At 44.6% G+C, this 27,151-nt stretch overlaps 1 protein-coding gene and 1 long non-coding RNA gene across 7 annotated transcripts in view; one reads left to right on the plus strand and one right to left on the minus strand.

Annotated features, from left to right (window-relative positions):
• The window catches only part of CES5A (carboxylesterase 5A), a 36,121-nt gene extending 23,399 nt beyond the window's left edge, over positions 1-12,722 (minus strand). The window contains exons 1-6 of one of the 6 annotated variants that reach the window (XM_070613684.1): positions 9,749-9,877; positions 9,424-9,529; positions 8,307-8,511; positions 6,080-6,218; positions 4,503-4,636; positions 1,236-1,389 (exon numbers count right to left, since the gene is read on the minus strand). In XM_070613684.1, coding sequence (XP_070469785.1) covers positions 1,236-1,389; positions 4,503-4,636; positions 6,080-6,218; positions 8,307-8,431 — 552 coding nt within the window. In that variant the 5' untranslated portion in view covers positions 8,432-8,511; positions 9,424-9,529; positions 9,749-9,877. Of the gene's footprint in view, positions 1-1,235; positions 1,390-4,502; positions 4,637-6,079; positions 6,219-8,306; positions 8,512-9,423; positions 9,530-9,630; positions 9,878-12,108; positions 12,275-12,601 lie in introns of those variants that run through there. The other 5 variants (XM_070613683.1, XM_070613681.1, XM_070613680.1 and 2 more) reach the window with 5 other exon arrangements.
• Positions 9,281-13,057, plus strand: LOC139082450 (uncharacterized). Its single transcript, XR_011538459.1, has 2 exons — positions 9,281-11,138; positions 12,471-13,057. It is a non-coding gene; the product is annotated as an uncharacterized lncRNA (long non-coding RNA).
• The last annotated feature ends 14,094 nt before the right edge of the window (positions 13,058-27,151 follow it).

The raw sequence follows: 27,151 nt of genomic DNA on the forward strand, positions 1-27,151 counted from the left end.
AGCTCCTTCACTCCCCAGCTGGGCAACATCAGCCAAGCTGCTTAATACTTCTAAGCATCAACTTAGTCCCTTATAAAAGTGGAGTAAAAATTATGCCCATGTCACAAAATTGTTGTGAGGCGTGAGAGAAGTAATGAATATAGAAGGCTTTGCATAGTGCCGCTCAAATAGTGAGTGCTCATGAAATGGTGGCTGTTATCATGTATGTGAAGTTGAGTTAATACAATCCACCTTAGAAGGTTATTTTGAAGATATAGAAATACCTTGTACATTGTCAAGGGTTGTACAGCAGAAGCTCTCTGAACCCATCTCCGTGTAACTGACTTCTGTGATTAACATACTAAATGACGCCCAGGAAATACTGACCATTCAGAGCCAGTGGGCCATTTTCTGGCACCTCTGCCCATTTCTATTCCCACCAAGTTCTTGCCAACGGGCCAGTGTGTTTCCTTCCCAACTTATTTTGTCAGTTACATTTGCTATTATAATTACATAATCAATGAATTATGATGGGAACCAATGAAGTGTGCATGTAAAAAGAAAACAAAATTGCGTTTTGGGGGGAAAAAAACTTTGATAAAGTCAGGTAGCTAAAAAATACTGCTGTCAAATTAGATGTGAACAAGAAAAGAATGAAATATGTGGAGGGACAAAGCTCCCTCAGTGCACTGTATTCACAGACCACTCTGAAGGCATCTTTAAGTTTGCGCTCGCTGTAAACACACTGCAACTACAATTTGAGGGCAGTGAACTCTGCAGTGGTTTATGCAAGAAAGCCCACGTTGGCCCTCAAGTCGGCAAATCGACTCTGGAAAGATAAGGCACTGTATCAAACCAACGGAGGAGAAATGTACATTTTATGTTTGGGTTAAAATAAGAAGTTTATATGCATCCTTTGTTATATTATGCTTTAGCTGAGCTTTTCTATTAAACAAGTAACTACTAGTCCTGGTAATTGGATACCAGGCTTTCAATTCCACAAAAATAAGGGATTTTTCCTCAAATTATCACTCACTGTGTGACCTTGGGCAATTCATTTCAACTCTCCGGATGACAGCTCTTGTCCTCGAAATGAGCCTGGGCCCCTGACTCGTGAGGCACTTGTGAGGGTCAAGGGAGACAATGTGTATAAAAGTATTTGTTCAACATGAAGCACCAACCAACCGCGAGTGATCATCATCCTCATTTTTTAACCTCCCCCACCAAGGTTCCTTCAAGTCCCAAAGAGAACTCACAAGGCTGGACACGCTTATGGCTCCTGCTGACTCCCCAAAGATGGTCACAGAGCGTGGGTCCCCACCAAAGAATTCGATATTCTCCTGGACCCAGTGCAGCGCGGCCATCTGGTCCATGAAGGCCCAGTTCCCCAGTGCGTGCTGGTTCCCTGTGCTGGGAGACAGAGTGAGAATGCTCAGTTGACAACGTGCTTCCTGCGGCCCAGGGAGTTGGTGGTGGAGGCTGCAGGCTGGTGTCAGGGCATTCCCACTCCCACTGGGGAGGGGCTGAGAGTGGAGGCCTGGGAAGCTGGGAAAACTGGGCTTAGTTCTCACCCTCTGCTGGGATTTCGGTTTCTTTGAGAATCTGATGAAAGCTACACACCCCAGAAGAAATGCACAGACAATCTTGTCTGTGCATTTTCAGGGTATTCTTAGGCTCCCCTGAATCCGTAGATTCCAGAAAAGTCTTTCTCCTGAGAGTTGGTCTGCACCAGGGAGTAAGACCTCCCTGGGTAGAGAGTTTCCAATGAATGACTAAATGAATAACAATGATAATAACTGCAGCGTGGCAGCAATGTGCATGACACTGTCCTAAGGGCTTTACAGCTGATGCTCCTATAATCTGCCCCAACCTGAGAGGTCGATGGTGCTAGGTTTTTTTCCTTTGCCTCTCTGGTGCCCTTTTCTCCACCCTTCTCTGCCCTGCTTCCAAATGGCTGAGCTCCACGAACTACATCACCCATGCCTCCAGCAGTGTGCGGTCAGCAGGAGGCAACGCCAGGGGCTTCAGGGCGAGATATCCAGAGACTAGGAAGTTTATTCTACTCCATGCCCCCTCTCTGCTGGGAAGTGGTCTGGGCAGGGGCTGCATGTCTCCAGGGCTGCAGTTCACGCCACCCACATCAATGAAATCTGCGAGCATGCCCTAAGGTTACTGACAGATACACACAATCTCCTTCTTACAGACAGGACATCGAGGCACAGAGAGGTGAATCCCTTGCCCAGGGTCTAGAAAGTTGCAGATTCAAACCCAATGTGTCTGGCCCCAGAGTCCACGCTCCTACCCATGCCCCTGTGCCCCTACAGAATAGCATGTTTCCCAGGATGGGTGAGCAATTAATGGGGAAACAAGGGAAAATACGATAGAATCAAAGAAATGCCTAGACCAAAACATCCACGTGGTACACACCACATATATGAGTAATCTGGGAATCTATTCTATGCCCCTCCATTCTCCAGCCTTCCCACTGCTCCTCCCCTTGGGTCCCTTTGTCTATCCATGACCCCTGGACTGGTTCTAACTCTGCCTTCTCTTTCCCACGACCCCCACATATGCAGGAGCCAAGCCCTGTCAATTTTACCTCCAATCCATTGTGGCTCCCACATAAGTCCCCATTGTGCCATTTCTATTTATCCTGATTCATAAACTGGTCACTTATGATCTGGATGACCTTGGGCCATTCACTTAACCTGCTTTGCCTCAATGTTTCCATGTCTAAAATGGGGCTAATAATGGTGCCTGCTTGGCACAGTTGTCTTTAAGAGTGACAGTGCAAGCCCATGTATGTACGTGTGAGCCATCACTCTAATTATTCAGCCACGCTGCCTCACTCCATGGCCTCTATCAAGACTATGCAGTAGCCTCTCCATCAGCAACCTGGGCACTCCTAGCCCAGCCTGCACTCTGCTCTGGAATGACCTTCTTGCTATCCTGCTCTCTAGGGCACTCCTGGGTCCCTCACTCTTTATTGGAGAAAGCCCAGCCTCCGTGCACAGCCCGGCATTCAAGGCCTTTCCCAATCATGCCCATCCTTGCCTTTCCACCTCCATCTCCTGCTGATCCTCATCTACCTGCCTACTAGAACCCAGATACTATAAACAATCTTTGGAAACCTTTCCGCTAAAGGAATCTCATGCAGAATCCCAACATACAGAGCAGCTAAGAATGTAATTGCTCTGGTCAGGGCACCCCTCTCAGCCCTCTTTGTCTCCACTGCAGCCCCAGAGCCACCTCCCAGAGCTACAAGCCCAGAGCACAGTTTGCAAATATTGCTCTAGGCCCACATGCTGCTGCATTCCCTGCCTGTTTCCTAGCCTTTGCTCAGGGAGCCCGTCTGCTGAGCGTGCTCTCTCCCAACCCTCCTTCCCATACCCAACCTCATCTTTAAGGTGCAATTTGAATGAAGCCTCCCTAATTCCTTCTAGCTCCCTCCTCTGTTTCTACAGCCTCACTGACTCGCACTCTCAGAGCGTTAATCATGTCCCCCCTGGCAGCACGGGTGCTTGTGTCTCTGTGTTATCTCCCTCACCACACTTCCAGAAAGCCTCTTGAGGATAGAATTTATGCCGGATTCACTGCTCCCTTCCCCACAGTGTCTGACAGTGACCCCTCACTACTCCTCTTGGCTCATACTGCACGTTAGACAGGGCTTAGGTTCTGCTGTGTCCTAAGTAGGATAATAAAAGTGGCCAAGAACCCCAGCTCTGTCCTGTGACCTCTGGGAAATTCTTTACCTTTCTGTGCCTCCATTTTTCTACTGACAAATGGAAATAACAACAGTATGTTTCTCATAGGATTATTCTGAAGGTGAGTTGAAACAATGCATGGCCAGTGCACAGAACTGTACCTGGCTCACAGTGAGTACTCGATACACGCCAGATATTATTGGAGGGAGGGGAGCCAATGCAATGGAGTGACCATTCTCAGGTGAGTCTTTGAGGAGCCTTGAGGTGGGGACCCATGACAGAGACTGCTAACGCACGGTTAGTAGTCTCACACACGGTTTCCTCATCTTCCTGGGCACACAGCTGAGCTGCATTTCCCATCTGCCTTGCAGTTGGGTGTGGCCATGTAACTGAGTTCTGCCAACAGTATGCGAACAGAAGTGATGAGGGCCACTTCCAGGCTGACGCAGAAAGACCTCCCTCACATGATCCTCCATGCTCTTTCTCCATCTGCTGGCCAAATGCAGAGGGTCTGGGGCCCTACAGGAGGGCAGAGCACAAGACGGAAGGAGCACGGGTCCCTGATTGATCATGTGGAAGGATGTCTATCAGTCAGCAACATTCAATTGGACTTCACTTGAGTGAGAAAGAGACTTATTATTGTTTTAAGCCACTAAGACATGGAGGTTTATCTATTATTGCTGTTGAAATCGTGTAACAAATTTGGGCCAAATTTGTTCAATGTCATTCCTCCTTAGGTTGCTGGGCAGTGAATCCCCTGTGGCTGCCGCCCAGCTGCCTCTTGGGGATCCAGGGTGTCGATCATTTGGGAAGACTCACTTGAAGAAGCCAAGCATTCCTAGCCGGTACTGGGTGGTCACAACCAGCACGTCCTCGTAGGCAGCCAGGGCAGACCCATCGAAGAGGGAGGCTGAGCCACTCTCGAAGGCACCCCCAGGGAACCACACCATGACCTAAGGAGGGGAAAGGAACTCTCCAGTCAGCCCATCAGACACCCACATCCCCTCCCCATGCATGTTTGGACCTTCTTTCTTTAGGGAAGTATAAATGTCTCACTTTCCTTCCTAAACAGCATCAGAGGTTTTGTCTTTCGAAGAAGTCTCAGGACTAAGCATGTGAACTCTGGCATCTGAGTACCTGGGTTTGATTCCCAGCTCTGCCCCTGACTAGCTGTGTGACCTTGGGCAGATTACTTACCTCTCTGAGGCTTGTTTTCTCATGTGTAAGATGCGAAAGATGAAAGTATCTCATTTATCAGGTTATCGTGAGGTTTAAAAAAGATTCTGCTTCTAAAGTTCATAGAACAATGTTGGCACATTTCAAGTGCTCAGAAAGTGTTAACTAAATATCATTGAACTTGTGATGCACAGGAAGATAGAAATTGTTGTAAGCCACATATGAGAGCAAAAGCAGCTTAAGCCGTTTTAATCTGAGGCTTTTTCCTACCTACAGACAGAAGAGAAAAGAGGAGAGAGAAAAAGGGAAGAGAAGTGAGGAAATCTTACAGTATGAATTAGAAAAGTTGGAGCCAGGGAATATAAAACATTACTCAAATGGTATTATCACTACTTATATATTAATAATAAATCCCTTCTGTTCTCTTTTTAAAGGTCATGTTAGGGACCACAGCACTTGGGACAGGAAAAGAGAAGGAAGTCACTGAGAAGAAAGGAGAACTGGACGCAGCATTAGCTTTGGCACCAGGATCTGCCACTTACTGTGTGTACAACATGCAGCAAGTCGCTATGCCCTCCCTGTCATTGTCGTCATCTGTAGAATGGGTCCAATAATCCTCACCCTCTGGTCCGTTATGGGGGTTAGATGAGATGATGCACAGTGCCTGGCATGCAGTCTGTGCTCAATAGATGTTGCTGTTACAACACGATAGAGCGAGTCTCCCATCGCAGTGGCGTGGAGAGAGAGGACGACGGGGGTGTGCTTAAAACTAGATGGTGGACTGTACCTTTCCCAATCACTTACACAGGGATCTTTTACATTCTTACACGAAATACTTCACATTATTATCTGTCTTCATTGTAAACAGAAAAATTGGAGAATGTAATTAGCCTCTTTAAAAAATGATTTTCCAAACAAAAAAAATCGAAGTCCTCCAGGCAGTGTTTTCTCTAAATGTTTCCAGACCCTCAACAGAGGGGAAAACAAAACAAAGTAAAAATCAAAGGTCAAGTCACTGCCGATAAAGAAGCAATCAGAAAAGAAGAGGAAGTGAATCTGTCATCAGAACGGCTCTTTAAGAAAGTTATTGGCATGTCAAGTGATTCCATTTCCCTTTTACCCAACAGGGCTCCATCCCATTGGAGACACCCAGCCGCTCGGCCCGGATCCCAGGCCGAGAACCTGCTAGCTGGAGCCCCAAGCACGGTAGGCGGCCTTACAGGGAGCTTGGAGCCCGTGTCCGCGTGGGCCGGCGCGTAGATGTTGAGGTACAGGCAGTCTTCCGACACGTGGAATTTGGGGTAACGCACCCTGAGAATGTGTTGATCCAAGAGCAGCCACTCTGTGTTCTGGAGGCACCTTAGAAGAGGGGAGGAGAAGCCCGGGAGTTGCTGTCAGTAGAGCTGCTCGGGAGGGGCCAGTTCTTGCGATGGGAGGGGGGCCTGGCGGTCTCCAGTGCCTGAGCAGAAGAGGCACACGGGAGATACTGGCACAAAGTCTAAGGATACCCCACTCCACCCCGTGGTGGCACAAACCGACCAACAAACTCTAACTCTGTTTTATCAGGTTCCCAGGTAGGAAAGCACATTGTGCAGAACAATTGTACCATTAGCCCCAGCATCCACCCATGCCTACATCCACCACCACCATCCAGACACACACACGCAGACTCGAACTGGCTCATGATTCCTCAAACTGTAGAGGGCAAGATGCTGGTCACGTCTCAAGGGCTTTGCTCTGGCATCTCCCTCTTCTGCCCCCAGAGGAACAAAAGAACATTTCCAGGCCTCTCCACCAGGAACCAACTGAGGTAGGCGGCAGGGGACTCGTGCATTCAGGCCATCGTTCAAGTGGTCCCTCTGCCCAGACCGCTCTCTTCCCACATCTGCTTGCTCATATCCTTCCCTTTCTTTCAGATTCGGTCCAAGTGCCACCTCCTCTAAGAAGCCTTCGGAGATTTCTCTGGTTAGACCATGGCTCTTCTTTGGAAACACCCACATATTTTGTGTTCTTTCCTAGAACTTCTAGGCTTGTGTACGAGCATTATCATCTTCCGCAACTCAACTACAAGCAGCTTAAAGCCTAGGACTCTGTATTAGTCACCTCAGTACCTCATAGCCCCTAGCACAGAGCCTGACACACATTAAGTGAGATTATATATGTGAATATCTCTACTAAGCGCTCAATTAATGTTAGTTCGTTTTTTAAATAGAATAATGTACAGATTGGGCAGCAGGAAACCATCGCTGCAAATCCACTCTGACAGGTGTTTGTACCTTTTTGCCCCTTTGTATGCTGTTTATCAGAAATCAAGAACTCATACTTTCCACAAAGCCATCCCCGAGTTCCCTTCAGGCAGAGCTAGGGGCTTCTTCCTCGGCACCCTGCTCTGACCGCCTAATGATTGCCTTTGTCATTCTATATTTTAATTGTCATTATTATGTCCACACCACCACTCTCCACCTACACGTTCCTCGAGGGCAGCCGTGTCTAACCCACTGTGGGTCCCCCAGGGCCTAACGGAGAGAAAGTTGTTGAGTTGGTTCTCAGCAGGTATTAGTTGAATGGATAAATGAAGGAATGAGTGAATAGATGAGTTTCAGCCTAGTGTCCTCAGTCCCTGGGCCGTGTGGGGTCTTCTATGGTTTAGGGAGATTCCTGGCACCAGGGTACTCTCTCTGCCTGGGACTCCAATGCCAGGAACTGATGTGACCAACCCGAGGGCTTCACATATTCTGAACAATCAGAAGATTCTTGTGGGTTTCCACGTCTCACCTCCCACCCAGTGCACGAGGACCCTCCACAAGTCACCTGGGAACTGGCTGCCCACCGAAGCTTGAAGATTTGCAGTGACGGGGAGCTCCTTACCTCCCAGTCCTCCTGTGTCACAGAGACACACTCATGGATTCATTCCACAGGTGTTTGTGGATTTCTCTCTATGAGCCAGGCCCTGCACTAGGCGCAGTGTTGACCGCTAGAGCTAACATCCATCTAGCACAGTTCTTCGCTCTAGAGTCCTCACCTGCCTGACCTTGGAGACTAAGCCTGGGAAAGGGGTCACGCGGAAACACCTCGACAGTGCCTTCCAACCAAAAGACTCATTAAGTCCATCACAGAGGTTCCCAAACCTGACTGGTCCTCGGAATCCCTAGAGGGTTTTCAGACCACCCAGTCTCCTGGGTCCAGCTCTGGAGACTCTGACCTAGAAGCAGGGAGCTGAGCCCAGAGAAGCTGCATGCTTGGAACAATGCCTGCAGAGACTCCGCCGGCCAGCCAGCTGGGGAGCCACGCGGTGACTGAAGCACCCTTCCACTGCGGCAGCCAGCCCTCCTTCTCCCATCGCATGCCCTCTCCGTTCCCATTGGGCTGTGTGACCTTTATTCCCCCTCAATTCTCTGTGCCCACTCCTAGGTCGCAGGCTACCCATGGGACCCAGCCCGGTCTTACAATTTAGGATAGGATGTGGCATCTCGGAAGTCATTCCAGGGTAACGCAGGCTTCGGTTTCGCAAATCTCAGGGGTCCTAAAGGGGGTGCAGCATAGGGGACCCCGAGGAACACATTCACAGGCATGGCACTTCCAAGCACAGTGGCTTGCTTCCCTCGGATCCATCCCAGCCTGGTGCTCCTCACTGGTGCATCTGCAGCTGGCCCTGAGGGAACACAAGGGAGGAATCAGGAGCTGGCTGGGAAGAGGCTGGAATAAGCCGAACTCGGATCTCCCCCAGTGGGGGCGCTCTTTCTCAGCCCAGAGGCTGTGCAACAGGAAGTATCTGGGGTCCTTCTCAATGAACCCATGTCCACTGCTTCCTTCAAGATTGCCTTAGAAGTCACCTGCATCAGAACACCGACCTATTTTCTCCCAGGAGCACAGCACCAAGCCACAAAATTTTCCCCAACTAATTTGGAAGCTGTGTCTGCACAGAAGCTTTCCCTTACTGTGGGACTGATATACGCCAGGCTCTGCAGATGTACAAAATCATCTGGCCCAGAGTTTCCCACTTTGGGCCCAGACTTTCAGTCATTTTCATATTTACTATCACCATTGCTGGCGTGTATGTACATCATCTATATGACTACTGGATTTTTATTTTTCTTAAAATTACATTGAAATAAACTTTTAAAATTTTACCTAGAGGAATCCTAAGCAATAACATCTATGGAATTGTGGTTTTCATGAGTTAGGTATATGCTTTTGAATACACATGGAAATCAATAGACGGCAATGAAAATAAAAAATTCTCCTGCAGATGTCTCCTGAAGTCAGGTCACCCGCCTCCAGGTGTCTGCGGATGACACTTCTGAGACTGAGAGGGCAAGCTCCTCGGTTTCCATAGAGAATATGGAGCCCTGAGAAGTTAATTACCCAGCGATTTACTTAGCAGGACCCAGGTGTCTTAGCACTGCCTGTTCTGATGCCATTTCAATAGTGAGGATGCAGACAGCACTACAGAAGCATGGGCTCCACCCCAGGCCCCTCCCCAGTGCCCAAGACCGAGGGCTCTCCAAGCCCCCCACAGGGTGCAAACAAGTCAAGGGTAAGACCAGGGTCCTCCGTGCTCTACCTGTGCCTGAGAAGGAGACTCTGTCCCTGGGGATGTCAGCAACACCAAGACAACGGTGAGGTGCCCTGAGGCTACTGCACAGCCCTCCACGGGCCCTTAGGGACTTCTGAGAAATAAGTTCATTCCTATGAGTGGAAAATCCTCCAAGGTAGGAAAGTGCCCCCACCCCACCTTCTGAAAGCCCTCCTCTCCCACTGGGAGTCTCACCCTCGGTGGCAGCTGCAAGGACCCCAACAATCCAGATCAGGGTCTTGCCTGGGTACACCCACTCCCCACTCATCTGGGTGGCCCGCCTGAACTCCCTGGTCTCCTGGACACTGCTGACCTCGGGCAGCTTCGGTCAGGGACAAGAAAGGGCTTCCTGTTAGTAGACAAATTTTGAGCAGGCAGACACAGGAGACAGGGTTGGTGAAGAATAGCATCAAACCACGATTTTCAGAGGACTTGACCAAGCAAGACTTTCCTGTTCTGATTTACATAAGAAGAAGCTGATGATTAACTCTTGAGCTGGAGAAGGATAATTTGTTAGGCTTTGGGCTCATAGGATGGTAGAAGTAAAAAGAACGTTTGGGATCAGGTATGTCAGAGACCTCAATTCAGATTCACGCAGGGGTGGAGAGGCAGCAAATAACTGTGAATGAAGCTAATCAGGAGCAACAATAGGGAGTGATGGGGACTGAGGAAAACTAGACAGCACATGCTCTGTATAAAGGGCCAATTACTTTTCAACTCCAGTAAACATTTGGCTTGTGACAACGTAGGTACACCAAACCAGAAGTCTGCACTCTCTCTCGAGTTTTAGACGTGGCTTCAATTTTTAAAAATCACGGTGTGACCCCAATGCAGCATTTCTGCTGGCTTGAGCTGTGTCATGGGTGAAGCCTCTACAATTCTGATCTAGACCCAGGCCCTCCAGTGTAGAAATGAGGAGACAAGCGTGAAGTTACTATACGTGATTTTGTCAGAGCCTATTTTCAGCATTCTGGGTTCTCATTGCAGTGCTGGTGGGTCACAGATGATCTGGCTCAGGACCCAGAAGCAGCACCTCACTTAGGGTAAAGGGCCCAGGATGGGGCTTCCCTAACACTTGAGACTGGGCTGGTGGAGCAAGAATTATCTGGGGCACTTGAAAATGCATCCTTCTGCCTCACGCCCTGGGGACGTGAAGGCAGGAACTTAACAACATCAAAAGTGGTTTTGGGAAGCAGCAACCTAATGCACAGGAGGTTTCCCAGAGTAGTCACTTCCTGAGAAATAGGGGAAACACAAGCAGGTATTAGGTGCCTACTGGATACAGAACTCTACACAACAAGCAGGGAAGGCCTTCCTCAAGGTCAGAGCAAAGGCATGCCTGATGTACTTTGCTCAGAGCCAGTGCTCCTTAAACCTTTGCAGCTTTGAAGTCCCCCAGTCAATACTATTTTTCTCTCCAGCTCCATTTCTCATACGCCACTGACAGCATCAGGAATTATAGAAAGAGGACTTCAGTGGAGTCTTATTTGGGGGTTTGATTCTTAATTCAGCAAAAATCACATATGGTCCAATAAGGCTTGAAAATCTCTCAGATTGTCCCTGAAACCCAGTGACCAACTGTGGACAGCAGTCTCTCTGTATGACGATGGTTGAGAACTGTGGACGGTGGCTAAGGAAGAAAGGGACTGCCTCTATCAGACGTCTGGATGGGGGTGACATGAGGCAACCATAAATCCTGGGAGGTGAGTCGGGGATGGGGTGAGAATTTCTAAAATGTTTCCAGCTTCTCTGCAGGGTTTACTCATTTAGAACATTAGGCTGACAAACATCTTAACTCCAGTTTACAGACATGTTTGTTGTTGGTAGGTTTAAAGACTTACAGCCTTTTGAATATCAAAGCACTTAGCTCATGTCCGGGTCATATAGTAGGTGGTCAATGGTGTTTGCGAGGCTGGACTCTAAGCCCTGCTTGCTCAGACCCACCAAACACCGTTCTTTAAAAAGCTGTCAAGGAGAAGGCAACTTGTTTTCCTGCCTTTCCAAGTGGGCCCTTCCTCTTATGGCCCCTAGGCAGCTGTATGCTCTTGCTGTGGCCTTGAGATGCTTTACAGAGACCTGGGTTCTAGCTTGATTCTTCCTCAGAATCAAGGATGGCCTTGAACAAATCCCTCCATGAAATCAGAAATAATATTAATTCTCTGTACCACTACTCATGCAACAGTTTTTAAAGTGCCTCCACATGTGCTGTCTTATTGTCGCATCTTTCCCCCCTACACACAGTCACATTCTGGATGACTTTCTTCTCCACCTTCTTACACTTTAAAGCCCAGTCAACGGCCACCTCTTCCAAGAAGCTTTCCTAGATTCTCTCGAACTTCTCAGTGCTTTGCTCTTCCAGCCCCTCCTGGTTCCACATTAGTTGTGTCCATGACTGCCTTCCTCCTTGAGAAGGTCTTTCCCACTTATGTGTCCATCTCAGCTTCTTCTATGTATCCCGGTGTTTCCCTAAACTCAGCCATTGACCCTCTAGCTTCACAATTTATACCATTCCCACTACTGACCTGACTATCAATTTGCTTAATATTTTTCTTTAAATTGACCTTTTAAAAAGGTATTCATTATCAAAGAAATATTTATATATGTAACGCAATGGGGAGTTTTGAAAAGAGTAAACCAGTGTGTATTTCTATACCACAAAATCATTCCTCTTACCCTGGCAACCATTGTGGAGAAGTAGGAGGGCATGGTGAAGAGGACTCCAAAATAGGCACAACAGAGTAGAGAATGTAGCCTTCCTACACTGTGGATCTTGGAAAGGAGAAGGAACAGAGCAGGGAAAGCAGGGGATGGCACAAGGCACCATCAGTCCCCCTTCTAGACCTAAATCCCAAAGTGGGAGTTGTGCTAGATGGGGGAAGCTCACAGCAGCCTCAGTTCTCCAGGAGGAGGCTGCCACCGGCACACCCCACATCTCTGAATCTGCCTGCAGCAGCCACAACAAAGTAGAGGAGTTTGGGCAAAGAGAGATCTCAGTTGATATTTCTGCTTCCCTCTGATTCTCTGTTCCTTGGAAGGGCCCCAGACATAACCTTGAAGGGAACTCAGAAGTGATTGGGAATCTGGCTGGGAACTGGATGGGGAGGAGGAAAAGGGGCCTACAGAGGTGCCTCCTGGACTTGAGAAAAAAGTGGAACAACAACCTGACCTGGGTGGAGCTGAAAGCTGGTCAGGGCTGAGGTGGAGCACCGAATCAGCAGGGGAAGACCCATGAGCTTTGACCATGAGAAGAGGACAGACCACAAGCTCGCCATGTCAGAATTCATCATCCTCTCAGGAACCCCGTGCAGAAGGAAGTTGCTCTGGAGACCACAACAACATAAGGACCTTTGCAAGTAGATCCAGGATCCCTCTACCCCTCCACTAGTGTGGGCATATAAGCTTCCCCCAACTCTTGTAGACAGACACCATCATGGAGAGGAGCAGGGAGGATGGGAAGCAAATCTGAGAGGTTATTTTATTTGAAAAAGCTTATGTTACTTAAAGAGACTGTTCAAATTATTGAATAGGACTGAGTTTACCAGACTGAGCTCAATGTAATTATCTACCATTAATCAAGGGGACAAGGTGTTCTCTCTTTGATAAAAAGGGAAATTAACAAATATTTTATGTGTATATATATGTGTGTGTATTATATATATATATAAACATGCTACCACCAAAGTGAGTCTATCTCTTCTACAAAATCAATATTGAGGGCTGGCCCTGTGGCCAAGTGGTTAAGTTTGCACACTCCGCTTCATCAGCCCAGGGGTTCGCCAGTTTGGATCCTGGGCACAGACACAGCACCACTCATCAAGCCATCCTGAGGCAGTGTCCCACATATCACAACAGAAGGACCTACAACTAGAATATACAACTATGTACTGGGGGGCTTTGGGGAGAAGAAGAAGAAGAAAAAAAAGGGAAGATTGGCAACACATGCCAATCTTTGGAGAAAAAAATCAACATTGAAAGAGATCTGTGGAGAACATGGCTTCCCAATTGCATAGCTTCTATTTGCTGTTCTGTCTAGGTACCACCTCTGATTATCTCGGGCATCCCTAATGTACAGGGCCTACACTCTGTGAAATATGAATATGTCAGGTAACATTGATTCCAGCTTTCATTTATGGAATGTCTTGTAGGTATCAGACCCCTGGCTAAACGCTTTGCAGCTATTACCGAATTTAATGCAATTATTTCCATTCTGTAGATGAGGAAGCTGAGGCTCTGCAAGGTATGAAGAATTGCCAAATATCACAAGGCTGAGAAACAGCACATCTGGGACTTGAGCCCAGATTCCCTGCCTCCAAGTGGCAGGCTTTGCCAGGTAGGGAGGAGAGAGTGGGAAATGAGGAGTAATAGGAAGATCAGGGAGATGGGCTGACTTCTACAGTTCTTGGGCCATGAAAAATCATTTAATCTTCTAGGAAGCTGAGTAACCACTTGACAGCACCTCCTTGGACCTTGATGTCCCCATCAGTAGCACAGACCAGTGGCCTGGATGGCCCCTGAGAGATATAGACCTTGATGGACTCTCTCCGTTCCCTCAGATTGCTTTGCTGACACCCTGAGGGAGAAACCAGAATGAGAGAGGACCTCAGTTTGAGGCCTGGCTTAAACATACACTAATCTACCACTGCTGATAGTCAGTGGAGATGAAAGCTCACTTCCCGGTTCTCATAAGGGAAGGCTAAAGGAACCCTGAAGGCATCAGAGCAACGACAGTGGCCTCAAGGTGGAGACTGGCCTGCAGGTGGACAAAACAAAAGGAGGATGCACTGGAGAAGGAATTGGGTCACTGGGCAATGCCCTTCTTGCCCCACATGGACCCAGAGCTGGACCCTTAGAACTCCCTTCTCATAACCTTTCTTCAAACCCACCTCACATTCATGTTACATCCAAACAGTTTAACAGGATGTCCAAATCTTTTTCCATCTGCCATTCCAGATGGATGCCTTACTGCATCCTCATCACTCTCATCACTCACCCCATCACTACACCCCTACCTCTATACTGCCATCACTGCACCACCATCACAGCACCACTATCATTGCACCCCCCATCACTGCCCACTATCATCCTATCCCATAACTACGCCCCCATCACTACAACTCCATCACCGCACCTCATCACTACACCATCATCATTGCACTCCCATCACTACACCCATCATTACACCACATTACTGCTCCCTCATCACTGCATCCAGTCTTGGTTAATTACATTTTCCTCTCCTGGAATGTTTTGCCTTTACTTCACCTGGTGAGATCCTACTTCTCTTTCAAAATCCCATGGAAATACCATCTCCTCCATACAGTCCTCCTTATTCTCAAATGCTAGAATCATTTCGTGCTTTCCTCTAATATACTTTGTTGATGTCTCTAGTATACTATTACAATACCCTGTCCTCGTTCTATAGCTGGTTTGGACGCAGATGATCATGATGATGACAACAATGACGTCACTCATCTCCTGGTCACATAAACTCAGCACATTTCTGATTTAAGTCATAGCTGCAGTGGACAGTTCTGTGCAAGCTCAGCCTCACCTTGCACTTACAGTATACCACTTGAAACATGGGTGGGCCACGTATCTTTGTATTTTCCGCACCAGGACTTTGTCCCCCATCACAAAAGTCCCCTCTGTCTTTGCTCAAGTGAGACTGAAATTACAGGACAGCTCAAGTGCCCAGAAGGATCCTCAACAAAGGGTCAGGAGACCTGGGAGATGCATGCTCCACCTCTGGAGGCATTCTGACACTGCTCGGGAGGCAGGAGATCCTAGAGAAACTAGGCTCTCACTGCTCACGGCAGCAGCCTCAGTAATATACTCTTACCTTGTCTTTTTCTCCCCTGCCTCAGCCTCTGCTCTATGGAAACCAAAGTCCATTGGTACTAGAAGGAGACCTATAAAGTAGACCCTCAGTGTGATTCTGTAACTGAATCCCTCACCAGTCAGACAGCGTCATGCCTCTGAGGCTTTCAGTGGTGGGTTGGGATCTGGTCCAGCTGGAGGGACAGCACTGAGGTATGCATTGACCCAGCACCTCTAAGGCACAGAGGCAATGGTAATTGTAAAGATTGTGGTGTTGACTGGATTTTGTTAGCTACCTCAGAAACCTGGAAGAAATTACAGGTTCAGTTCAATCAGCTCTCAACACAGAGAATGCCATGAAAATTAGAAGGCCTCCTGGCAGATTTTAAATACAACCTTATCTCCTAGAACCATAGTTAGACCATGCCATGAATTGGACCCAGGATTTAACCACAAGAGTGAGAGAGCTACAAAGGAAGTGGAAACATCTCTTATGTGACAGTCAGGGCCAAGATAAGGAATGATTAGGACCCTGACACATGGATAGAGACATTTGGATAGATGCATTTGAGAACCACGAAGAACCAGATTCTCCTAAAGTCTTCAAACTAGCAGGAGCAGCCCTCTCCTTACTAGAGGAGAGCAGACTTGATCTGTGACATGTGTCTCACATAAAAATGCATTTCCTCAGCAAGATCACCCTATTCCATGCCTTGCCCCAGGCCAAGAACTAGGGCCAGGTCTCAACATAGCCTGAACAGGGAAATATAGTCCCTTTCCTGGGAAAAAATGGCTTTCTCACTGAATTAGTTGCATCATGGGGCTAGTATGTCCTGGTAGGAGCTGATAAAAACATGTGTGGGAGTGGATCTTGAAGGCAATGGACCTGAGGCATGAGGCAGAAGAAAAGACTGGGTAGGAGAGAATTGATTAATAGAAGATCACATTCCCGTGACTCAGGACTTATTGTCCTGAAAGAATGCCTCAGGCTGGTCTAATATGCTGCAGGAATCGTTCCTTGAAGCTTGGACATGATGACTGCTTGCAGTAAGTGAAATGGAGATGCTAGAATTGCCATACAAGAGTACTGATGAAGAGATTAGAAGGTTTTGGGATGTGGGTCTGTTACAATAAATGTATTTCTTAGAATGAGGGGACCAACCACCTGATTTTGTTTACCAGGAGTGCCCAGGAGATCTCATCACTAGGGCAGTAAGAAACATACTACTGTAGAGGGCAACAGCATCTTTGAGAAGTCTGATGGTGACAGTCTTTCTTAGGTGAGGACTGACAGTAGATATTGCTACCACGAAAATAGGCTTCATTCAGATTCAGCCAATGTGAATAAATCTGGAGTAGCAGAGGCCAGGTAGTGCTATCTAACCCTCATAGATAGGGTGGAAATAATTAACCTTAATAGGCAGCAAAGACAGTGGCAACCAGGGTGCCTGGTCCACAAAGATCTATGACAGTGGCTAATGGACCACAGTATTCATAGAAGTAAGACATGTGGGAAGCCAACTGGAACATTGTTTAATTTTTAAAACAAGAAAAAGTTAAGAGCTGGTGAGCAGACGTTTTATGCCAGCCATAACAATGAAAAAATCACAATCCCTTACCAGATCTTTCTAAACCACTTCTCAAACCTACTGAGCCCATTAGTTAAAGGATGCTGGGTCCCCTGAAGGAAGAACTATGCAAATATATGTGCATATATATTTTCAAGAACTATGCAAATATGCCACTACAAATAAATACTATAAATATTCCCCCAATCCTTCTCTAAAGGGGTTTCTAGCCAGGAACCATCCAATAATGGGAAGTTTCAGATGCGTGGTCACTTGGTGCCCAAAGTCTAGCCTTTCTACTCTACCAGGACCCAGTAACACACCAGGATGCTTCTCAAAAGTCATGTAATTCCCTGATGCAGTTGGCATGACCTTACTCTAGAATTTCAGGGACCAGTACCATGATTCTCCCACTGGAACTTGCCATAAACTCCATACTACATCTTTTCCTATCCCTGACATCTCCAATATCATAGGGCCTGGCAGACCCTATCACTCAAAAAGCAGGGCTGATTAGTTCACAGTGCCATTTCCTCTCCAGACCCCACTCACACCTGGTAGCCTTTCATGTCACCTGGTCCCACAAGAAAATATGGCCCATACATAGGAGGAAAAAGAAATTAATAAAAATATCCCTAAGGAAGTACAGTAAAAAGAATTTAAATAACTATATTAAATATTCCCAAGAGCTAAATGAAACTATGTAGAAAGAACTAGGAAACCATGAGAAAGATGTCTTACCATATATAGAGTATCAATGAAGAGATCAAAATTTTAAAAGGAACCAAATAGAGATTCTGGAGTTAAAAAGTACAATAACTGAAATGAAAAATTCACAAGAGGGGTTCAACAGTAGATTGGAGAAGGCAGAAGATAAGTGAACTCGAAGATAGGTCAACTGAGATTACTCAATCCAAGGAGCATAAATAAAAAAGAATGAAGAAAAATGAGCAAAGCCAAACCTGTGGGATACCACCAAGCCTCCCATATACACATAATAGGAGTCCCAAAAGGGGAGGAGAGTGAGAAGGGGCAGAAAGAATAGTTGAAGAAATAATGGCCAAAAATCTCCCAAATTTGATGAAAGATATAAATCTACACATCCAAGAAATTCAAAAAGCCCCTAGAAGAGACCCATACTAAGACATATAATCAACTGTTGAAAGTCAAAGACAAAGAAAGAATTCTTAAAGCAATCAGAGAGAAGCAACTTGTCACATACAAGCTATCCTCAATAAGATTAATAGCTGATATTTCATTATAACCATGGAGGCCAGAGGCAGTGGGATGACATATTTGAAGTGCTGAAAACAATAAAAAAAAAAGAAGAAAAGAAAAGAAATAAATAATAAACAAAACTTGTGAACTAAGAATCATATATCCAACAAAACTATGCTTCAAAAAAGAGGGAGAAATTAAGACAATCCTAGAAAAATAAAAGGTAGGAGGGTTTCTCGCTAGTATATCCTGCTCTACAAGAAATGCCAAAGGGAGCTCTTCTGGCTGAAATGAAAGGAGAATAGACAGTAACTTGAATCCATATGAAGAAATAAACAACACTAGTAAAGGTAACTACATAGCAAGTTTAAAAATCAGTATTAATGCATTTTTTAATTGGCAATGCCTCCTTCTTTTCTATATGATTTAAAATAAAATTACGTAAAACAATAATTATAATTGATATTGATAGGCACAAAATGCGTAAAGATGTTATTTGTGACAAAAACAACATAAGAGGATGTAGAGCTATATAGGAGAAAAGGTTTCATATACTATCACAACTAAATATTAATCTGAACTAAATTGTTATAAATTAAGATGTTAAGTGTGACCCCAAAGGAAGCACCAAAAAACTAATAGGAAAATGTATATGAGAGATGAGAAGGGGAACAAAATGGTACTGCAAAATATCTATCTAACACAAAAGAAGACCATAACGGAGAAATTTAACAAAAAGAGACAAGACATATAGAAAATAAATAGCAAAATGACAGAAGTAAATCCTTCCTTATCAGTTGTTACGTTAAATATAAAAGGATTAAACTCTCCGTTTAAAAGGCAGAGATCAGCAGAATAGATTAAAAACACGTGATCCAATTACATGCTTTCTACAAGAGAATCACTTTATAATGAAAGACACAAATCAGTTGAAAGTTAAAGAATGGTACAAGATATTCTCTGCAAACAGTAATCAAAAGAGAGCTGGGGTGGCTATACTAATCTGAGACAAAATGGACTTTAAGACAAAAATTGTTACAAGAGACCAAGAAGGACATTATATAATGATAAAAGGGCTACCCCACCAAGAAGATATAACAATTATAAACATATATGTACCTAACATCAGAGTCTAAAACTGTTTGACGTAGAAACTGACAGGACTGAAGGGAGAAAGAGACATTTTTACAATAATAGTTGGTCCCTTCAAGAACCCACTTTCAATTATAGATAGACCATCTAGACAGAAGATTGGCAAGGAAATAAAAGACTTCAAAAACACTATAAACCAACTAGACCTAAAAGACATATATAGCACATTCTATCCAACAAAAGCAGAATAGATATTCTTCTCAAGTGTACACAGGACATTCTCCAAAGTATACTATATGTTAGGACATAAAACAAGTCTCAATAAATTTAAAAAGTTTGAAATCATACAATATGTCTTTTTCCTACCACAATGGAATGAAAGTAGAAATCAATAACAAAAGGAAATTCAGAAAATTGACAAATATGTGAAATATACACAAGACACTCTCAAGCAACCAATAGGTCAAAGAAGAAATCATGAAGGAGTTAAAAAATTCTTTGAGATGAATGAAAGTGAAGCACAACATATCACAACTTATGGGGTGCAGTGAAAGCAGTGTTCAGAGGGAAACTCATAGCTATAAATGCCTCTGTTAAAAAAGAAGAAAGATCTCCAATAAATAACCTAAGCTTCCACTTTAAGAGACTAGAAAAAGAAGAGCAAACCAAATCCAAAGCAAGCAGAAGGAAGGAATTAATAAGTATGAGAGTGGAGATAAACAAAATAAAGAACAGAAAACAATTTTTAAAAAAATCAATGTAACCAAAAGGTGATTGTTTGAAAAGATCAATAAAATTGACAATCCTTTTTTCTACATTGACCAAGACAAAAAGAGAAAAGACTCAAAATACTAAAATGAGTAATGAATGAGGGAACATTACAGGATATTCTTACAGGATATTCTTCAGGCTGAAAGAAAATGATAAATCAAATATAATGCAAATGTATTATGGGGTTCTAAGATGCACAGAGGTAAAATATATGATAAAAATAACACAAAAGGGGTAAAGAGAATTATGTTGTATGAAGTTTCATAGACTTAAATTGGCAGACTTAAATCTACCAATATTAGTAAACATATTTAATGAAATGAACTAAGCACTGCAATTTAAATCATAGGTTTTTCACTATAGTAGATTTCAAGATAAGAAATATTACCAGAGATAAAGAGGATGATTTTTGAGTGATGGAAAGAAAATACAATAATTATAAAGATATAACAATCCTAATTGTGTATGCATCTACAACAGAGTCTCAAGGTACACAAAGGAAAAACTGAACTAAAAAAAGAAATTGAAAATGTTACAATTATAGAAGTTTTAACACAGCTCTCTCATGTAATTAATAGGATAAGTAGAAAAAAATCTGTAAAGATATAGATTTGAACAGTGTTAATCAATTTGACCTAATTGACATATACTAGATTAACAACTGCAAATTATATATTCTTTCCAGATGCACATGGAACATTTACCAACACAGACCGTATGCCGAGCCCTAAAACAAATTTTAATAAATTGCAAAGTACTAAAATAATACAGATTATATTCTCTGAATACAATGCAGAAATCAATGACAAAAAGATAATTAGAAAATGTCCAAACACTTGGAAATCAAACAAGAAGCAACACGCTTCCAATTTACCCACGGGTCAAAGAAAAAAAATAACCAGGGAAATTAGACAGTGAGTTCAAGGATTGGTAGACTTATAAAAGTATTGACATCACCTGTACAAGCATGGTTACTTGGGTGAGACTGATGTTGACTGGTTGGCACTCAGAAGTGTGGTTCTGGAAGTGAGCTTGTCCCTCATGGGCTGATTTTCAGAAGCGAGAGGCTAAGAATGATTTGGTGATTTGCAAAAGTCTGTTCACTGAAGCAAGCATTAGTCATCAATTGAACAAGTTTAAAACCAGTTCTGGTGGCTACTCGTTATCATGGCTATAGAATAATCAATCTATTGCTAAGTTTGTGAGAATATGTTTATTTTCAATATAAAAACATCAATTTTTTTCTACCAACAAAAAAATCAAGAAGTGAATTTTTTTCCTGTTCCTTTGCTTGGAATGTATTCCTTTTCCTCCTCATTATGCTTCTTTCTCTGTGCTTGTATCTATGTATTAGGTGAGTCAGCTATGTCTCCTGAGCTTGGAGAAGTGGCCTTAGGTAAGAGATGCCTTTTGAGGCTCAGCAGTCTGATCAAGGAGTGACCACTGTTTGGGTTATTTGTGTCCTTCTGCTGTGGCAGGGTTGCTCGTAGTGCAGGTACCCAGGGAGTCTAGTCTTTTCCTCCCTGGCCTGCTGTTTGTAAATTGGGGTTGGGGAGCCCCAGCACCATTGGCTGGAAGGTCCAATAGCACACTCCTGTTGCAGTTTTCCTGTTAATTGAGTATGTACCTACCGTAGCTGATTGCTAGGATCAGGGGCTTACAGTTGCTGTAGGCCTCAGGCCTGCAGGGCTGTTGTCAGCTCTCTTAGGATTGCAGCTGAGTAGGGCTGGCCCTAGGCATGGAAGCACCCAATTGTTTCAGGCTTTGGAAGGTGGAGTCAATCCTCTTTGTGGCTGATTGTGAAGCACAGGTCTTCTGCCACTGATAAGCCCCACCCCCCCACAGGTCCACACACACACCGTCAACACACCCTTGGTCTGTGCACACTTCCCAACCCTCTGGAGCTTACCCAGTTGCCCAACTGTAGAGGCCCCCACCTCTCTGCCAATGCCCCCCACAGTTCACCTGGTCTTCACACAGGCCCTGCCCCACAGAGGTGGACACACTCGCCTGCCTGTAGAGGATCAAGGCACCCAGTCTACACAGGCTGACAAGTAACCTGAGGGCTTGCTGTTGGGTGGGGCCAGTCTCTAGGGCAGGCTTCCTGCCCTGGCTGAACTGGATTAAGTCTGTGCTCTAGCGGGTGTGGCAGACCCTTGGGCTAACAGGCCAGGGGAAGAACTTCAATGGCATCTGCCAGAGTCTGTGTCAGAACGCCTGTACTAGGTCACAACAATGGCCGCCACCAGTGTCTCAGTCTCTGGAGAGGTCTAACCTCTCACGAAGATGCACCCAGAGCCTACAGGTGAGACTATGCAGCTGTCTTTTTGGTGATTTTAGGTTGTCCTGTGAGACAGGTAAATTTGTACATGGGCCCTTTAAGAGCCAGGTTTTTTCGGCTTTCCTCTGATAGCTTTTCTGGGGGTATTCCTCTTTGCAGTTAATAGCAGTGAAGCCAGATAGTAGGACACTCGTCCCAGTTGTGCTGAGTCTGAAGGATGCTTATAGCAGTAATGTGCCCCTGTTAAGGTCCCCACTTCTCCAGGGAGGACTGTGTACCTTAGGGTGGCTCCAACCTGGCCAGCTGTGAAGGTCCATGGCTTGCAAAGGTGGCTTTTTTCTCTCCAGAAGGAATTTTTGCCTATTCCCCCTCAGTCAGGACTGTCCCTTGTTGTGGGGGTTCTTTTTATCCAGTTTTCAGTCTTCTCTCCAGGGTAATTTTTCCAAGAATAGTTGTAACCTGGTTGTGTTTGTGAGAGGAGGTGAGTTCAGAGTCTGCCTACACCATCATCTTGATGAGATCTCCTGAAATTTTTTAAATGCTAATTATAACAGCAGTGAAAAATATCAAATACTCAGGAATATATTTGACAGAGGATTTGAAAGACCTCTGACTTAAAACTACAAAACATTGCTAAGAAGAACTAAAGAATACCTAGATAAATCAAGAGAGAAACCACGTTCACGGATTTGAGGACTCAACAGTATTAAGATGTCAGTTCTCCCTAAATTGATCTATAGAGTGGAATTCAACCCAAATGAAACCTCCAGCAGGCTATTTTTCTTTTGGCATAAATTGAAAAGCTGATTCTAAAACTTATGTGAAAAACCAAAGGATCTTGAACAACATCGGAGAACTTATACTATCACATTTCACGTTTTCTTACTATAAAGGTACATTGACTCCTACTTCATCATACACAAAAATTAATTTAGGACAGATCATAAACCTAAATGTGAAAACTAAACTGTAAAGCTTCTAGAAGAAAACATAGAAGACTATTTTCATGATATTAGGATAGGTAAAGATTTCTGAGACAGGATATAAAAGGCACTAATCAGAAAAGAAAAAAAAATTGATAAATTGGACTTTATCAAAATTTAAAACTTCTGCTCATCAAGAGACACCATTAAGAAAGTGAAAAGATAAGCCACAAGCTGGGAGGAAACATTCATAATACATATATTTGACAGAGAAATCATATCTTGCATATATAAGAATTCCCACACCTCAATAATTAAAAGACAAACAACTTAATTAAAAATGGACAAAAGACTTGAGCAGGCATTTTACAAATGCAGCTGTCCAAATAGCTAATAAGCACATGAAAGAGTGCTCAATATCAATAGCCATGAGGGTAATGTGAGTAAAATCACAGTGAGTCCCATTACACACCCACCAAGAGGGCTAAAAAATATTAAATAAAAAAACTAACTATATCAAATATTAGCAAGGATACATTGCTGGGAGGAGTTAAAATGGTAAAACTACTTTGTAAAACTGCATAGCAGTTTCTAATAAAGCTAAACATTCACCTACCCCAGGACTGAGCAACTCTACTCCTAGGTAGATAACCAAGAGAAATAAATGCTTATGTCCGCAAAAAGACATGCAAGAATGTTTACAGCAGCTTTATTCATAATAGCCCCAAACTAGAGACAAACGAATGTACATCAAGAGGAGAATGGATAAATAAATTGTGGTTGGCCACTTGACTTGCTTTGGGCAATAAAACAACAGCACATATAGCACAAGCAGAGATTTGAAAAGTGTTTGTACATCGGCGTTTGCCTTCTCTTGCTGCCCTTTGAGACCCTACACATGTGAACCAGTCTGGCTAGCCTGCTGGATGATGAGAATCATGAGCCCAGTGTCCCCATTGCTCCAGCTGACAGCCATCCAAACCACACTGGTAGGGTTTCCTAGCTGACAGACAGCTGACCACAGATGCATGAGTGAGCTGAGCCGAAGAACTGCCCGAATAACCCCAGCCCAAACTGCTAACCCAGAGAAAAATGAATAAATGGTTACTTTTTAAGCCACTATGTTCTGGGATGGTTTATTACACAGCAATACATAAGTGAGACATAAGTTGGTATGTAGAGATGGTGTGCTGCCGTGACAATAACCTAAAATTCACCAGACAGAATGCTGTGTCATTAGTGTGCTCCTAGCTGCTTATGATAAGACAAAGGAAGCATGTGGCAAGGCAGAAAAAGAATCCAAAATTTCAGTTCTAGATTACTGTTTCCAGAAGGTCCGGAACCAGAGTAGAGAAGGGTGGAGAGGAGTGGGGAGAAGGAGAAACCGGTAAGTCCTGAACAGAGAGGATCTGCATTGTGCTTCCTGGCTGGAGACGGGGTGAGTACAGGACCCCAAGGTGGAAGGGTAACATGCACTCAGGCACAAGACCCCACAGGCCATCTCACAAGAGGCCGAATCCCATGCCCCAAACGCAACCCCCAAAGGACATGGATCTTCTGGACCTGTAGGACCACAGGATGATGGATGCTGAACTTGTGTGGACCAACGATTGAGAAGTACACATGGCCCTGTAAACCTCTTGCCCCCAACCCACACCTTGGCACTGAAGCCCAGGGGTTATGACCCAATCTCTAGACTGGGTAGGAAGCTCAGAACAAGTTCAGGCTAAATTTTCCCACCATTTGAACAAAGTGAGGGCTTTGCATCCGAACTTAGCATTACAAAGAATAAAGAACATTATATTTTTGTCCTAAATTTGGGATAGTTATATTACAACACACTCCTCTACTCTCAGTGATTGTCAAGGAAGTCAAGCTTTAAAAGTTCAGCTCTTCACAAGGGAGGAAATTAATTATCTAAATTGATTATGAGTAATCATATTAATATTATGCAATTGTTACATCATATCCACTGTTTTTGTTATTATTGTCATGGCCTCCACCATGCTAAGTAATATGCATACATTATTTAATCTTACTACAACTGTATGAAATGGCCATTATTACTCCCATTTTATAGATGAGAGCATTAAGACTTAGGAGAACTAAGTACTTATTTCCTCGACTTCTATGTGCTTTTTACCTATGACCCTACATTACAAATTTGTCTTTGGAAGAAGCAACTATGGCTACACAGACTCCAAGAGAATTACAACTAGGAAGGGTCTGGAGATGACCAAAGCCAGCCTCCTTAACAGGGTGATGGGAACACTGAGAGGGTAGAGCTGGGCCCGAAACCTGGGTTCTTGACTCTGGACCACTGTTCTTCTCCACGCAGATGGCAGAGGAGTCTCACTTTCCTCTCCCAGGGTACCAATCTTACAATGTGTAAGCAAGCCCTGTGGACTAAAAGGCTGACACGCTGTCTCATTTAATCCTGATGACAACCCTGGGAGATGGGGTTTATCCTCATCTTAAAGATGACAAAACTGTGGTTTTCAAAAGTTATTAGCTTGCTGAGGTCCTGGATGCTGAATGGCAGAGACAGCATTTGAAAGTAGAACTCTATTAGAATGCCTGTGCTTTTAACACCTATTCTGCCTGCCTGGGGAGAGTGGTGCTCATCCCGGGAGTGGGTTCACAAAGGTAGATTTCCTGTTAGTTGGGGGTCTTGGGAGAATTCCCATATCCCTAGACCAGCCCCCACCTCCCCGTGGCCCACCTTGGGGTCTGTGTAAGGCCTGGACTATTCACTCGTGTGCAAAGAGCTCTGATTCTGCTTTTCTCCAGCTTGTGTCTCCAGGGAACTGATAAGTGTTCTGCTTGCCCAAGGCCCATGCCAAGAGCACCTAACTGCCAGGGAACCACTCCCTGGCCAGAAGCCAGGGGCAGGGGGGAGTGATCTGCTCGTTCGTCCAACCAAAAGGCCAAGACACCTCCAGGGCTAAGAGGGTGAGAGTTTTCAGGGAAGAGAAAGAAATGGTCCCTAGACCCTCTAAGTGACCCAGGGTCCTGGAGGGGGGCCAAAACGAAGGCTTTGTCTTTCTTATGAGCTGTCGCTCAATACCCAAACTGAAGGGACTAGTCCTATGGAAGCCTGCTGTAATAGTTAATTTTATGTGTCAACTTGATTGAGCTAAAGGATGCCTAGATAGCTTTGGACCCACACTGAATCATATCACCGGCTTTCCTGGTTCTCCAGCTTGCAGATGGCAGATCATAGGACTTTTGGGCCTCCATAACCACGTGAACCAATTCCTACAATTACTCTCCTCTTATATATATCTCTACATATACTATTGGCTCTGTTTCTCTGGAGAACGTTGACTAATGTATCTGCCTTAGCCTGGAGAAGGACCAGGCAGGTGCCTGGAGGTAGAGATGCATTCCCAGGATCTCCTCATGTCCCCAGTGGAAGTACCCTGAGAGAGCATCTCCTCTGAGCTTCTCAACATACAATGGGGAAACTAAGATCCAGCATGGGGCAGGTGTTTCTACATTTACTTTTTGCTTAAAAGGCACTGAGAGTTGACAGTATGTCTTTACCATCAGGCTTTAGAAAGTTAATTTACCATGCATAGCAGCATTATTTGTTATAGTCAAAAACTGGAATCAACTCAAATGTCCAGCATTAGTAGAATAAATAAATGTATTAATAGGCTAAATAAATGTGGCATATCCATAAAATGGAACACTATACAGCAATGAAAAAGAATGAACAGCAACCATATGCCATGAAATGAACAAATCCCCCAGATAATGACAAACTGAAAAAGCCAGACACAAAAAAGTATACACTGCAGAAATCCCATAATGTAAAGTTCAAACACAGTCAAGCTAGTCTATGATGACAGAAGTCAGCATAGTGGTTGCCTTGGTGAAACAGGCAATGACTACAGTTGGGGTGCTGGGAATCCGGGGCTCTATATTTTGATCTGTGCAGTGTGGTCACATAAATTCATAAAAATTTTATTTTTGCATTAAGGATTTGTGTACTTTTCTATATGCGTGTTATATATTATACTTTAATAAAAAGGTAAAGCAAA

Source organism: Equus przewalskii, chromosome 3 (genome assembly GCF_037783145.1).
Source record: "Equus przewalskii isolate Varuska chromosome 3, EquPr2, whole genome shotgun sequence".
NCBI classification, from domain to species: Eukaryota; Metazoa; Chordata; class Mammalia; order Perissodactyla; family Equidae; genus Equus; species Equus przewalskii.